The sequence below is a fragment of the Otolemur garnettii genome, unplaced genomic scaffold (assembly GCF_000181295.1).
Source record: "Otolemur garnettii isolate 467f Iridium unplaced genomic scaffold, OtoGar3 scaffold00089, whole genome shotgun sequence".
In the NCBI taxonomy this organism is placed as follows: Eukaryota; Metazoa; Chordata; class Mammalia; order Primates; family Galagidae; genus Otolemur; species Otolemur garnettii.
In genome coordinates, this window is record NW_003852484.1 from 3,244,055 (window position 1) to 3,259,592 (window position 15,538).

Genomic DNA, 15,538 nt, shown 5'->3' on the forward strand with positions numbered 1-15,538 from the left:
CGCGGACGTCACCGTCTAGCCCGCCTCCTCGAGGGTCCCGGGGCCCCGCAACTGGGGCTGTCCCGGGGGAAGTCGGTAGAGGCGGCGGGAGCTCGGCGGAGGGCGGGCCAGGTGACTGTCCCGGCCATGCCGAGGAAGAAGCCCTTCAGCGTGAAGCAGAAAAAGAAGCAGTTGCAGGACAAGAGGGAGCGGAAGAGAGGACTTCAAGATGGGGTACGCTCCAGCTCCAACAGCCGCAGCGGGAGCCGGGAGCGGCGGGAGGAGCAGACCCACACCTCGGACGCCGAGTCTGTGACCCGTCATATCCGCAGGCTCAACCGGCAGCCTTCTCAGGGGCTGGGTCCACGAGGCTACCACCCAAATCGATACCGGCTGCATTTGGAAGGCGACAGTCGGGAGGAGGTGGAGAGGAGAAAGAGAGCGGCGCGGGAACAAGTGTTACAGCCTGTCGGTGCTGAGGGGCTGGAGCTAGACATCCGGGAGGTCTATCAGCCTGGCTCAGTCCTGGACTTTCCCCGACGTCCTCCTTGGAGCTATGAGATGTCCAAGGAGCAAGTCATGAGCCAGGAGGAACGAAGCTTCCAGGAGTATCTTGGGAAGATTCATGGGGCTTACACCTCTGAGAAACTCAGCTACTTTGAGCACAATCTGGAGACATGGAGGCAGCTGTGGCGAGTGTTAGAGATGTCCGACATTGTCCTGCTTATCACTGATATCCGACATCCAGTTGTGAATTTCCCACCAGCGCTTTACGAGTACGTGACTGGAGAACTCGGGCTGGCGCTGGTGCTGGTCCTGAACAAGGTGGATCTGGCCCCGCCAGCTCTCGTGGTTGCCTGGAAAGATTATTTCCATCAACACTATCCCCAGCTCCATATCGTCCTTTTCAGCTCTTTCCCTCGGGACCCCCGTCCCCCACAGGACCCTAGCAGTGTCTTGAAGAAGAGTCGGAGGCGGGGAAGAGGATGGACTGGAGCCCTGGGACCAGAGCAGCTGCTGAGAGCCTGTGAGGCCATCACTGTGGGGAAAGTGGACTTGAGCAGCTGGCGGGAGAAGATTGCTGGCGATGTGGCTGGAGCCACTTGGGGTGATGGCTCTGGGGAGGAGGAGGAGGAAGAGGAGGATGGGCCAGCAGTCGTGGTGGAACAGCAGACGGATTCAGCGATGGAGCCAACTGGCCCAACCCGGGAGCGCTACAAGGATGGGGTGGTGACCATCGGCTGTGTGGGTTTTCCCAATGTGGGCAAGTCCTCGCTCATCAATGGGCTGGTGGGGCGGAAGGTTGTGAGTGTCTCCAGAACCCCAGGCCATACTCGGTACTTTCAAACCTACTTTCTCACCCCCACCGTGAAGCTTTGTGACTGCCCAGGCCTGGTCTTCCCATCTCTTCTGCCCAGGCAGTTGCAGGTTCTGGCCGGTATCTACCCCATTGCGCAGATCCAGGAGCCCTACACTGCCGTGGGCTACCTGGCCTCCCGAGTCCAGGTGCAGGCCCTGCTTCACCTGCGCCACCCAGAGGCTGAGGAGCCCTCGGCAGAACACCCTTGGTGTGCCTGGGACATCTGTGAAGCCTGGGCAGAGAAATGTGGTTACAAGACAGCCAAGGCAGCTCGGAATGATGTGTATAGAGCAGCCAATAGCCTTCTGCAGCTGGCAGTGGATGGCCGTCTCAGCCTGTGTTTTCATCCGCCGGGCTACAATGAACAGAAAGGTCAGAGCCCAGATATTCTTCCCCAGCCCTCTGCTGTAGTATAAGCAAAAGGGTGTGGGCTTTGTAGCCAGACGGAATGAGGGTCAAGCCTGGATTCTTCACCGTTAGGCCAGCTGTATGTTTCTTACCATCTGAGATGGTTTCCTGATCTGAAAGCTAAGGGTAGTAATTGCCCCCAGCAAGGTGGTTGTGAAAATTGAAATTGATAAGCCCAAGGCTTCTGTTTAGTGTACTGCGCATGGGAGGTTGAATGAACCAATGCCAAGAGGCACCTGGGAGTCCCATCCAGAGACTACAGCACTGGTGGTTTGGCAGGGCAGGGTGCAGCCAGCAGGTGAGGAGGAAGAGGAAGAGCTGAGCAGCTCCTGTGACAATGACGGAGAGGACCAGGATGCGGATAAGGACAGAGAAGGGGATGAAGATGCCCCAACCTCAACTCCAGGGTCCAGCCTGGCTGCCTGAAACCCTTATGCCCTGCTGGGTGAGACGAGTGCTAAGTTCCAGGCCGGTGTCTTCTTCCCACCCAATATCTTTGCTTTTAGACTGACCTGGGGGTATCTCCCCTCTGCCGCCCCCTATTGTGAATGATTGTCTGCTTTGTAGCCCCTTACCTAGAAAAAAATAAAATAAAAACAGAACCAAAAAACCAAGAATATGAAGAGACTAGAGCTTTCTCTCTGCCATGGGAGGCCACAGGAAGTAGAGGCCATCTAGAAACCAGGAAGAAAGCCTGCACTAAGAATCTGACTGTTGGCACCAAGATCTCAGACTTCTAGCCTTTATAGTATGAGAAATAAGTGTTTCTTGATTAAGCCATTTAGTCTCTGACATTTGTCACAGTAGCCCAAGGTGTCAGAGACAACGAATGTTCAAAGCAGCATTATCCACAGTAGCTGAAAGGTGGAAGCAACCCAATGTCCATCCATGTGTGAATGAATGAATGAAAACTGATGTATACATACCCATGAATATTGTCGAGCTTGATACACATACAATAAAAGAAGTGAATTTTGAAGGTATAATATTAAGTGAAATAAGTCAGTCATGAAAAGACAAATAATGTACTACTTGTTTTTGCAAGATGAAAAAGTTCTGGAGATTAGCCACACAACAACATACACATACTTAAAATGAATGATCTCTATACTTAAAAATGATTAATATGGAGGGGGTGGAGGAGCAAGATGGTGGACCAGAAGGGACATTCAGTTGAGCTGTCCTAGAATGATTGGGGGAAAAGAGAGAATCCAGCCATACCAGGCATAGGGACTTTACCCAGAGTATTATCTCAGGGAGCACAGTGAGGAGGTGAAGAGCTAGATATAGCATAGGACCCTCAGCTGTGGAAATCTGATGAGTTAGGCAAGGGAATGTGGCCCACTGGGATTGGCTGGTCCCCTACAGAGCTCTGGGATGCTGGAAGAATGGGGACTGAAGACCCCATTCTTGGCAAAGGAAAGCACCCCCAGCAAAAAAGGAAAACTAAAAAGTAAGTGGAGTGAGTCAGAACAAAGAAAAGTCAGCTAGTTTCCATTTCAGCTAGCCATTGCTAGCAAGCTTCTTGCCTTTTCTGAAATTCTAGCCTTTTGGGGATAGAGCTTATAAACACCCTGCTGGGTCCATGAGCACTCTGAGGAGAGTAATGGCCATAGAAGAGATGGCAAGTCCTAGAAAAGATACGTCTTCTAGGGCATCTCCTGCCCATTAAAGAGGCAAAGCAGATACTCATTGTGGGGATTTGCATTTGCCTGGAGCAGAGACCAAGGGAGTAGCTCCAGCCCTGAGATATGGGCAGAAGAGGTTATATCCCTTATTGCAGAGGGAAATCCTCTGTGGTAGTGATGGAAGGAAAATGTCTCCCTCCCACCTATCCCTCGGAGGAGATGAACGCTGGTGGCATTTTACTCCAAAGAGAAGTAGTGGAGTTTAACACCTCCCTAGAAATCTGTGTGTGTGATCTCAAGCAAGTGGGAGCTGATATGATCAATCCAAAAAACTGCTAACATCTTTGTTCCCTCCCTCATCTTACCCTCTGGGCAAATAGACTTCAATAAAATTAAAGTGGAGAAAACGCTCTGGACCATTGCCAGATTCCCACAGTGGGCAGTGGACTCCTGAGCTCCCACTTTTAATTCTACTCTATGTCTCATGACTTTCTTTACTGTTGCTTCTAACTCTATATTTCTTCAGTCAATAGTCACTAGTCTCCACAGGTCTCAGTGGACCCTGCTCCTGGGGCAGGACTCTGACATGGGACAGGACCAAACCTTTCTGGAGATTTCAGTTGTTGGCAGAAGCTATGCATTGAGTGGAAAGGTTGGAAGAGTTGGTGGACTTGAATAATATATAGCAGCCATATTTGAATACTGGTTGGAGTGGATTTGCCATCATTTTGATGGCTGGCAGGGCAGCCATACTGAGAAGGTCTAGGCAGCTAGGGGGCTGCCATTATGGGAAGGTTGTGAGAAGGTTTTAGCAGGGGCCTAGAGCACAGCCATCTTAATTCTGCCTTCTATGATCAGAACTCCACTCTTAGGACAGGCTAAAGGATTCCCACACCTCACAGAGTCTGGCATTAGGGGGCATGGTGAGAACTGACCCTGAAGGATTTTGGTGAGCTTTAAGATCCCAATCTGGTGGTGTCTGAATGCTGAGGAGACAATCAGGTAATCACCTTATAGATTAATGACCTTATAGATTGCTGGTTGTATTATCTGTCTCCTAAAAAACCACAGTGCCAGCTGGTGTCCTGGTGACATAGGTTGCAACGTATTGTCATCAAGAGCAAGGACTCCTATTTTTTTGTCCACAAGGAAGAGTTTGGCTAAGCTCAGCCTGAGGCCACTTCAAGACCTAAGCTCTGAGACAAGGAAATTTGAAGCAAAGGAGGAAGTGAAAAGGAAAAAGAAGGAGAAGGAGGTGAACAAGAAGAAAGAAAAAATGAGGAGGAATGAACAGAAAAATTGTGTCAACATGAAAAATCAAAACAGAGCAACTCCCCCAGGGATCATGAGGCAACTAATGCAGAAGACTCAACCTATAAAGAACTGGAGGATTTGACAGAAAGGGAATTTAACATATGGATGATAAAGACAATAAAAAGAATGGATGAGAAAATGGAAAGATGGAACCAAAGGTTGTATTAAAGATATGTAGACTATAGAAAGGATATGGCAGTACTTAAGGAAATGAGGGAGACAATAAGAAAATGTAAAGATACAGTAAAAAGTATTCAAATAGGTTAGACCATGGAGAAGAAAGAACCTCAGAGCTAGAGGATCACGTTTTTGAGTTAACCAAGGTAGTTACAGAGGCAGAAAAGAAGAAAGAGAAAGAAGAACAGGCACTTAGAGAACTAGGAGACTCCATGAGGTAGTCAAATACAGAAATACTAGGATTTTCTGAAGGGGAAGAAGATTGTCCCAAAGGAATGAATAGTCTCTTCTTGGATACTATCATAAATGAAAACTTCCCAAGTTTTACTAAATTCTCTGACACACTCCTTTCAGATGGGTATGGAAACCTAAGCCATCTCACCTCTAACAAAGCTTCTCAAAGACACATTTTAATGAACCTGCCTAAAGTCAAGATGAAGGGCAAAACTCTGTGCAAGCAGCCAGCAGTAAGCACCAACTGACCTACAGGGGGCAGAGTCATTATTATGACAGCAGACTTTTCAGCTGATACTTACCAAGCCAGAAGAGCATGGTCCTTCACTTTCAACATCCTTAAACAAAACAATTTTCAGACAGAATTCTGTATCTTGTGAAATTAAGCTTCAAAATTGATGAAGAAATAAAATTTTTTGCAGATATATAAACACTGAAGAAATTTGCCACAAAAAGACCAGCCATGCAGGTAATACTTAGACAATTTCTCAACATTTGCCATCACAACAGACTACAAGCAAGGAAAACATGCAGAAGCTAAAGCTCAAAACTTAGCTTCCACATGTTGCAAAGGATAAACCTACACAACAGACTTTCACAAAAGAAGATGAATGGAACTCCACCACTTATCGATTTGCTCAATAAATATCAATGGACTGAATTCACCACTGACAAGGCACAGGCTGAGTGATTAGATTAAGAAGCAAAAGCCATCCATATGTCTCCAGGAGAAACACCTAGCCTTGAAAGACAAATCATGACTCAAGGTTAAGAGATGAAAAACAGTTTTTAAACAAACAAATGGGAATCAGAAGAAAGGAAGGATTGTAATCTTATTTTCAGATACAAGCATATTGAAAGCAACCAAAGGTAAGAATGACAAATACGGACATCTTATACAGGTCAAGGGAATGATACAACAAGAAGACATTTCAATTTTAAATATTTATGCACCCAACTTAAATGCTCCCAGATTCATCAGACAGACTTTCATGGGTCTGAGTAATATGACATCCAATAACACCATCACAGCTGGGGGCTTTACACCCTTCTAACAGAACTGGACAGATCTTCTAAACTGAAACAAACCAAAGATACAAAGAACTTCAATGTGATCCTAGAACAAATAGGATTAATAGACATATACAGACTATACCATCCCAGAGCTAAAGAATATACATTTTTCTCGTCAGCCCATGTTACATACTCCAAAATAGACCACATCCTAGGATACAAAGCAAACCTCAGCAAAATTAAATGAATAGAAATATATCTTTTAACTTCTTAGCACAAGTCTATAAAAGTGGAACTTGACTCCAATAAAAATATTCATCTGCACACAAAGACTTGGACATTAAAAAAATTAATACTGAATGATAGTTGGGTTCAGGAAGAGGTAAAAGAGAAAAATCATTAAATTCCCCAAACATAAAAAAAAAAAGAAAACAAAAGTTAGCAAAACAATGGGAGATAGCAAATGCAGTCTTAAGAGGGAAATTTCTCACATTAGATACCTACATTTGAAAAACAGATAAAGAGTGCATCAACAAACTCATGAACCATATTATGGTGTGGGAAAAAAGAATGATGTCATCCCAAACCCAGCAGAAGAAAATAAATAACCAAAATTAAATCAGAGATTAATGAAATTGAAATAAAAAACATCATTGAGAAAATTAATAAAACACAAAGGTGTTTTTTGAAAAATAAGATCAACAATCCTTTGGCCACATTAACTAGAAACAGAAAAGTAAAATCTCTACTAACCACAATCAGAAATGATAAAGGAGAAATAACAACAGATGCCAGAGAGATACAAGAGATCCTCTCTGAGTACTACCAGAAACTCTATGCCCAGAAATTTGACAATGTAATTCCAGATCAATATCTGGAATTACACCCTCTTCTTAGACTTACTCCGGAAGAACTAGATCTCTTGAACACACCAATTTCTAGAACTAAGATCAAAGAAAGACCAAAAAAATCTCAAACAAAAAAATGCCCTGGTCCAGGTGGCTTCATACCAGACATTTGGTATGATTGACATTTTCTCTATCAAACATTCAAAGAAAAGTATATATCTATACTGCAGAAATTATTCCAAAATTTTGAGAAAGAAGGCATCTTCCCCCAACATGTTCTATGAAGCAAACATCACCCTGATAACAAAACCAGGAAAAGACCCAACCAGAAAGGAGAACTTCAGACCACCTTCATTAATGAGTGTCAATGCAAAACTACTCAATAAAATCCTAGCTTATGGGTTACAGGTACACATTTAAAAAATCATTCATCGTGATCAAGTAGGTTTCATCCCAGGGGATACAGGCTGGTTTAACATATGCAAGTCTATAAACATAATTCACCATATCAACAGAAGCAAAAAACAAAGACCATATTGTCCTCTCAAAAGATGCAGAAAAAGCATTTGATAAAATTCAGTATCTTTTCCCAATTAGAATACTTAAGAGTTTAGGCATACGTGGCACATTTCATAATCTGATCAAAGCCATGTACGACCAACCCACAGCTGTTATACCAAATGGAGTAAAACTAAAAGCTTTTCTACTTAGAAGTTGAACCAGACAAGGTTGTCCTCTATCATCACTACTATTCAACATAGTTCTGTAATTCCAGCCAAAACAATCAGGCAAAAGAAGGAAATGAAGGGCATCAAAATAGGGGCAGAGGAGGCCAAACTTTTCTCTTTGATGATGATATAATTTTATACTCAGAGAACCCTAAAGACTCAACCACAAGAACCCAAGAAGTGATCAAAAAATACAGCAATGTCTCAGGATATACAATCAACATCCACAAATCAGTAGCCCTGTATATGCCTATAATAGCCAAGATAAGAAATTAATCAAGGACAGAATTCCCTTCACAGTAGCTTCAAAGAAAATTAAATACCTAGGAATATACCTAAGAAAAGAGGTGAAGGACCTCTCTAAAGAAAATTATGAAACCCTAAGAAAAGACATAACAGAAGATATTAACAAATGGAAGAACATACCATGCTCATGGCTGGGAAGAATCAACATGGTTAAAATGTCTATACTTTCCAAAGCAATCTATAGATTCAATGCAATCCTCATTAAAATACCATCATCATATTTTCAAGATTTGGAAGAAATAGTTCTTTATTTTGTATGAAGACCTTCATTTTGTATGAAACCACAATAAACCCCATAGAGCCAAGACAATTCTAAGCAATAAAAACAAAGCCAGGGATATCACCCTAAAAGACTTTTGGCTATACTACAAGGCCATAGTGATCAAAGCAGCATGGCTTCTGGCTATACTACAAGGCCATAGTGATCAAAACAGCATGGCATTGGCACAAAAATAGAGACATTGACATTTGGAGCCGAATAGAAAACCGTGACATAAAACTAACCTCTTACAGCCACCTAATCTGTGATAAACAAAATAAGAACATACAGTGGGGGAAAGAATACTTATTCAATAAATGGTGCTGGGAGAAATGGATAACCATATGTAAAAGACTGAAAGTGGACCTACACCTCTTACCACTTCCAAAAATTGATTCAAGATGGATAAAAAATTTAAATCTAAGTCATGAAATGATAAAAATCCTAGAAGAAAGTATAGGGAAGACACTTGAAGATTTCAGACTAGGGAAAGATTTTATGAAGAGGACTTCTGTGGCTATTGCAAAAATAACAAAAGTAAACAAATGGGACTTAATTGAACCGAAAAGCTTCTGTACAGCTAAGGAAACAACAATTAAAGCAAACACACAACTTTCAGAATGGGAACATATATTTGTATATTATGAATCCGACAAAAGCGTGATAACTAGGATCTACAGAAAACTCCAATGAATCGACAACGAAAAAGACACAATAATCCCATCTATCACTGGGCAAGAGACAGGAACTCCTTCCTCCACTCTCTGAGGAAGACAGATAAATGGCTAATAAACATATGAAAAAATGCTCAGCATTTCTAATTATCTGAGAAATGCAAATCAACCCTGAGATATCAGCTAACCCCAGTGAAAATGGCCCACATCACAAAGTCTAAAATCTGGAGATGCTGGCATGGAGAAGGGAACACTTTTCCACTGCTGGTGGTAATATAACCTCTTTGGAAGGAAGCATGGAGAATTCTCAAAGAACTCAAATTAGACCTCCCATTTGATCCTGCAATCCCATTACTAGGCATCTACCCCAAAAGAAAAAAATCCTTTGATCATAAGGACATTTGCACTAGACTGTTTATCATAGCTCAATTTACAATCAGCAAAATGTGGAAACAGGTATTATAATTCCAGGAATTGCTCAATCCACCCACATTTTCAAATTTCTGGGCATAGAAGTTTTTGTAGTATTCAAATATGACCACCTGTATCTCTGTGGTATCTCGTTATTTTTCCTTTTTTGTTTCTGATTGAAGTTATTAGAAATCTTTTCTATTTCTGGTTAATCTATTCAAAAGTTTATGAATTTTATTTATCTTATCAAAGAACCAGCTTTTTCATTAATCTTCTAAAGGGATATTTTGTTCTCAATTTCATTTTGTTCTGATCTAAATTTGGTTATTTCTTTTCTTCTAGTTGGTTTGGGATTAGATTTTTCATCTTTTCCAGTTGCTTGGGATGATTTGTTAGATAGTTGATTTACACTCTTTCAATCTTTCGGATTTTGGCATTTAATGCAGTAAGTTTCCCTCTTAGGACTGACTTTGCAGTATCCCACAGGGTTTGATAGCTTGTGACTTCATTATTGTTTTGTTCAAGGACTCTAATTATTTTCTTCTTTATCTCCTCCTTGATCCAGCTATCATTCAGCAAAAGGTTGTTTAATTTCCATGACTTCATATGGGGATGTTTGTTTCAGTTAAAATTGAGCTCTACTTTTATCCTGCTGTGGTATGTGAAGATACAAGGTATAATTTCTATTCTCGGAAATTTCTTGAGGTTTGTTTTGGGTCCTAGGATATGATCCATCTTGGAGAATGAACCATGAGCTGATGAGAACAATGTACATTCTGTGATAATGGAGTGAAATGTTCTGTATAGGTCTGTTAAGCCCATTTGATTGAGAGTTGTGTTTAAGTCCACAGTATATTTGTTTAGTTTCTCTTTGGAGGATCTGTCCAGTTCTGTCAGTGGGGTGTTGAAGTCCCCAACAGCCATGGTGTTGTAGAATATCATATAAAGCTAAGGGCATTGATATTGGGTGCATAAATATTTAGGATTGAAATGTCCTCTTGTATTGGTCCCTTGACCAGTATATAGTGTCTATTTTTACTTTCATTGTTTTTGTAGCTTTGTAGACAATTGTACCTGCAAAAAAGATTGTGACTTCTGCTGTCTTTTGGTTTCCATTTTCCTGAAATACTGTCTTCCCACCTTTTATCCTGAGTCATGATTCATCCGTGGGAGTTAGATCTGTTTCCTGAAGATAGTATACACTTGGCTTGTGCCCTTCTATCCAGTCATCCAATTTATGCCTCTGCAGTGGGGAAGTCAAGCTGTTCAAAGATATTAAGAGAATTGATAAGTATAGTGGAATTCTGTTTGTCTAGTGTGGAGGCATATTACCTAGTTTTGTCACTTGGGACATTGTGGAAGTTAGGCTTTGTTCTTTAGTTTTTAGGTGTCTTTGATGGTAGTCCATTGAGATGGTCTGTATATAGTACAAGTCTGAGTACTTCCTGCAGAGATGGTCTTGTAGTGGCAGTTTTTGCCAGTGTTTGCCTGTCAGTAAAAGATTTGATTTCTCCTTCAAATATGAACCTTAGTTTACTGGGACAGAATTCTAGGCTGGAAGTTGCTCTGTTTGAGAAGATTGAAGGTGCGGGACCACTCTTTTCTGGCTTGTAAAGTTTCTGCTGAAAAGTCTAATGTCACCCTAATGTTTTTCCCCTTGCAGGCCAGCTGCTGTGTATGCCAGGATGCTTGTAGAATTTTCTTTCATTTGAACTTTAGCCAAGTTAAGTACAATGTGTGTAGGAGATGCTTTGTTTGAATTGAGTCATCCTAGAGTTCAATAGACATCCAGTGTTTGTATGTTTGGGTCTCTGGCAATGTGAGGGCAATTTTCCACTATGTCTTTAACTAGAGTTTTCAAGCACTGGGGACTCTCTTGTTATCCTTCAGGGATACCTATGATTGACATGGTTGTGCATTTCATGTAGTCCCATACCTAAGAGATTGCTCTGCTTTGGCTGTCTTCTTTCCTGCCTCTTTAAATGATTGTGTTAGCTCTAAAGTCTTGTCTTCAGGTTCTTTGATTCTTTAATCTCTGTGGTCTGTTGTTGAATCTCTCTGCTGTGTTTTGACTCCCTGAATGCCTCTTTCAGTTCTTTTTTTTTTTTTTAATTTTTTGTCAGGGATTCATTGAGGGTACAAGAAACCAGATTTCATTGATTGCATTTGTTAGGTAAAGTCCCTCTTACAATCATGTCTTGCCCCCAAAAGGTGTGACCCACACCAAGACCCCACCTTCCTCTCTCTTTTCCTCTCTCTGCTAATCCCTCCCCCAATCCTCCCTCCTTTTTCCTCTCTCTGCTCACCCCTCCCCTTGTCATTAATTGTCCTTATATCAAAATTGAGTACGTAGGATTCATGCTTCTCCATTTTTGTGATGCTTTACTAAGAATAATGTGTTCCACTTCCATGCATGTTAATTCAAAGGCTGTGAAGTCTCCATTTTTTTTAATGGCTGAATAGTATTCCATGGTATACATATACCACAACTTGTTAATCCATTCCTGGGTTGGTGGGCAATTAGGCTGTTTCCACATTTTGGTGATTGTAAATTGAGCTGCAATAAACAGTCTAGTGCAAGTGTCCTTATGATAAAAGGATTTTTTTTCCTTCTGGGTAGATGCCCAGTAATGGATCAAATGGTAGGTCTAGCTTAAGTTCTTTGAGGGTTCTCCATACTTTCTTCCAAAAAAGTTGTATTAGTTTACAGTCCCACCAGCAGTGTAAAATTGTTGCCTTCTCTCCACATCCATGCCTGCATCTGAAGTTTTGAGATTTTATGATGTGGGCCATTCTCACCAGGGTTAGATGGTATCTCAGGGTGGTTTTGATTTGCATTTCTCTAATAATTAAGGATGATGAGCATTTTGTTGAATGTTTGTTCACCATTAGTCTGTCTTCTTTAGAGAAGTTTCTATTCATGTCTCTTGCCCATTGATATATGGGATAGTTGCCTTTTTTCATGTGTATTAATTTGAGTTCTCTATAGATCCTACTTATCAAGCTTTTATCTGATTCAAAATATCTAAATATCCTTTCCCATTGTGTAAGTTGTCTATTTGCTTTGGTTGCTCCTCAGCTGTATAGAAGCTTTGCAGTTTAATTAAGTCCCATTAATTTATTTTTGTTGCTGTTGCAATTGCCACAGAAGTCTTCTTTATGAAGTCTTTCCCCAGTTTGATATCTTCCAGTGTTTTTCCTATACTTTCTTTGAGGATTTTTATTGTTTCATCCTTAAATTTAAGTCATTTACCCATCTTGAATCAATTTTTGTGAGTGGGGAAATGTGTGGGTCCAGTTTTAGTCTTTTACATGTGGATGTCCAGTTCTCCCAGCATCATTTATTGAATAGGGAGTCTTTCCCCCAAGGTATATTCTTGTTTGGTTTATCAAAGATTAGGAGTTGTAAGATACTAGTTTCTTTTCCTGGTTTTCTATTTGATTCTAAATGTCTGTGTCTCTATTTTTGTGCCAGTACCATGCTGTCTTGACCACTATGGCTTTGTAGTACAGCCTAAAATCTGGTATGGTGATGCCCCCAGCTTTGTTCTTATTACTAAGAATTGCCTTAGCTATACGGGGTTTCTTTGGGGTCCATACAAAATGCAGAATATATTTTTCCAAATCTTGAAAGTACAATGTTGGTATTTCAAAACGGATGGCATTGAATAGGTAGATTGTTTTGGGAAGCATGGACATTTTAACAATGTTGATTCTTCCCAGCCATGAGCATGGTATGTTCTTCCATTTGTTAATATCCTCTGCTATTTCCTTTCTTAGGGTTTCATAATCTTCTTTATAGCAGTCCCTCACCTTTTTTATTAGGTTTATTTCTAGGTATTTCATTTTCTTTGAAACTTTGGTGAAGGGAGTTGTGTCCTTATTTAGCCTCTCATCTTGGCTGTTATTGGCATATACAAAGGCAACTGACTTGTGGGCATTGATTTTATATCCTGAGATAGTACTGAATTTTTTGATGACTTCCAGGAGTCTTTGTGGTTGATTCTTTGGGGTTCTCTAAGTATAAGATCATATCATCAACAAAAAAGGGAGAGTTTGACCTCTTCTGCTCCCATTTGGATGCCCTTTATTTCTTTGTCTTGCCTAATTGTATTGGCTAGAACTTCCAGCACTATGTTGAATAGTAATGGGGACAGAGGACAACCTTGCTGGTTCCAGTTTGGAGAGGAAAAGTTTTCAGTTTTACTCCATTCAGTAAAATATCAGCTGTTGGTTTGTCATAGATAGCTTCTATCAGTTTCAGAAATTTGCCACATATGCTTATACTCTTCACTGCTCTAATTAGAAAAGCGTGCAGGATTTTATCAAATGCTTTTTCTGCATCTATTGAGAGGATCATATAGTCTTTGGTTTTACTTCTGTTGATATGGTGAATAACGTTTATACACTTGTGTATATTAAACCAACCTTGCATCCCTGGGATGATACCTACTTGATCATGATGTATGATTTTTTTGATGATAAGCTGTATTGGTGAGGATTTTTTTGAGAATTTTTCATCTATATTCATCAGTGAAATTGGTCTAAAATTCTTCTTTTTAGTTCAGTCTTTTCCTGGTTTTGGTATCAGAGTAATGTGTGTTTCATAGGACATGTTGGAGAAGATTCCTTCCTCCTCAATTATTTGGAATAATTTCTGGAGTACAGGAATAAGCTCTTCCCTGAAGGTTTGATAGAATTCTTGTGTGAAGCCATCTGGACCAGGGCATTTTTTAGTTGGAAGATTTTTTATTGTTTCTTTAAACTTGGTGCTTGAAATTGGCCTGTTCAGGAACTCCATTTCTTCTTGGCTAAGTCTAGGGAGAGGGTGTGATTTCAAATATTGATCCATTTCCTTCACATTGTCAAATTGCAGAGCATAGAGTTCCTGGTAATATTCAGAGATGATTTTTTGTATCTCTGTGGCATCAGTTATTATTTCCCCTTCGTCATTTCTGATTGAGGTTATTAGAAAATTTACTTTTCTGTTTCCAGTTAATCTGGGCAGAGGTGTATTTATTTTAATTATTTTTTCAAAAAACCAACTCCTTGTTTCTTTAATTTTCTGAATGATTCTTTTGGTTTCAATTTCATTGAATTCTGATTTAATTTTGGATATTTCTTTTCTTCTGCTGTGTTTAGGCTTAGATTGTTCTTCATTTTCCAATTCTATAAGATGGCTTGTGAGTTTGTTGATGCACTCTCTTTCTGTTTTTCGAATGTAGGCATCTAAAGAGATAAATTTTCCTTTCAATCTGCTTTTGCAGTATCCCACAGTTTTTGGTAGCTTGTGTCTTCTTGTTGTGCTCAAGGAAGTTAATGATTTCCTCTTTTATTTCTTCCTGCACCCAACTGTCATTCAACAGAAGGTTGTTTAATTTCCATGCCTTTTTGTGGGGTTGAACATTTTTGTTGGAGTTGAGTTCCACATTTAGTGCCTTGTGGTCTGAGAAGATACAGGGTAAAATTTCAATTCTTTTGATTCTGTTGAGGTTTGTTTTATGTCCTAGGATATGATCAATTCTGGAGAATTTTCCATGAGGTGATAAGAAGAATGCATATTCTTAATCTTTGGGATGGAGTGCTCTATATGTGTCTATCAAGCACAGTTGCTCTGGGGTCTCATTTAAGTCCCTTATATCTTTGTTTAATTTCTGTTTTGAGGATCTGTCCAGCTCTGTAAGAGGAGTATTAAAGTCCCCTGTTATTATGGTATTATAGGATATCATAGTGCCCAGACTGAGTAATGTCTGTTTCAAGAATCTGGGAACATTTAAATTGGGTGCATAAATATTTAGAATTGAAATGTCTTGTTATTGTATTTTCCCCTTGACCAATATAATGTGACTGTCTTTGTCTTTTTTGACTTTAGTTACTTGAAATCCACACAGATCTGAAAATAAGATTGCAACCCCTCTTTTCTTCTGGATTCTATTTGCCTGAAAAATTGTCTTCCAACCTTTAACTTGGAGTTTTAGTTTGTCTTTTGAAGCTAGGTGTGTTTCCTGTAGACAGCAAATGGATGGCTTGTGTTTTTTAATCCAGTCAGTCAATCTATGCCTCTTCAGTGGGTAATTCAAGCCATTGACATTTACTGAGATAATTGATAAGAGTGGGAGTGTTATTTTTTTCCTTTTTTGTAGAGACAGAATCTCACTTTATTGCCCTTGGTAGAGTGCTGTGGCATCACAGCTCACA

The 15,538-nt window shown here is 40.5% G+C and overlaps 1 protein-coding gene across 1 annotated transcript; it reads left to right on the forward strand.

Moving 5' to 3' along the window:
• The first annotated feature begins 81 nt into the window (after positions 1 to 81).
• LOC100945487 (guanine nucleotide-binding protein-like 1) lies at positions 82 to 2,173 on the forward strand. Its single transcript, XM_012808431.2, has 2 exons — positions 82 to 1,711; positions 1,980 to 2,173. The coding sequence occupies exons 1-2, from the start codon at positions 127 to 129 to the stop codon at positions 2,171 to 2,173; spliced, it is 1,779 nt and encodes a 592-aa protein (XP_012663885.1). The 5' UTR covers positions 82 to 126.
• The last annotated feature ends 13,365 nt before the right edge of the window (positions 2,174 to 15,538 follow it).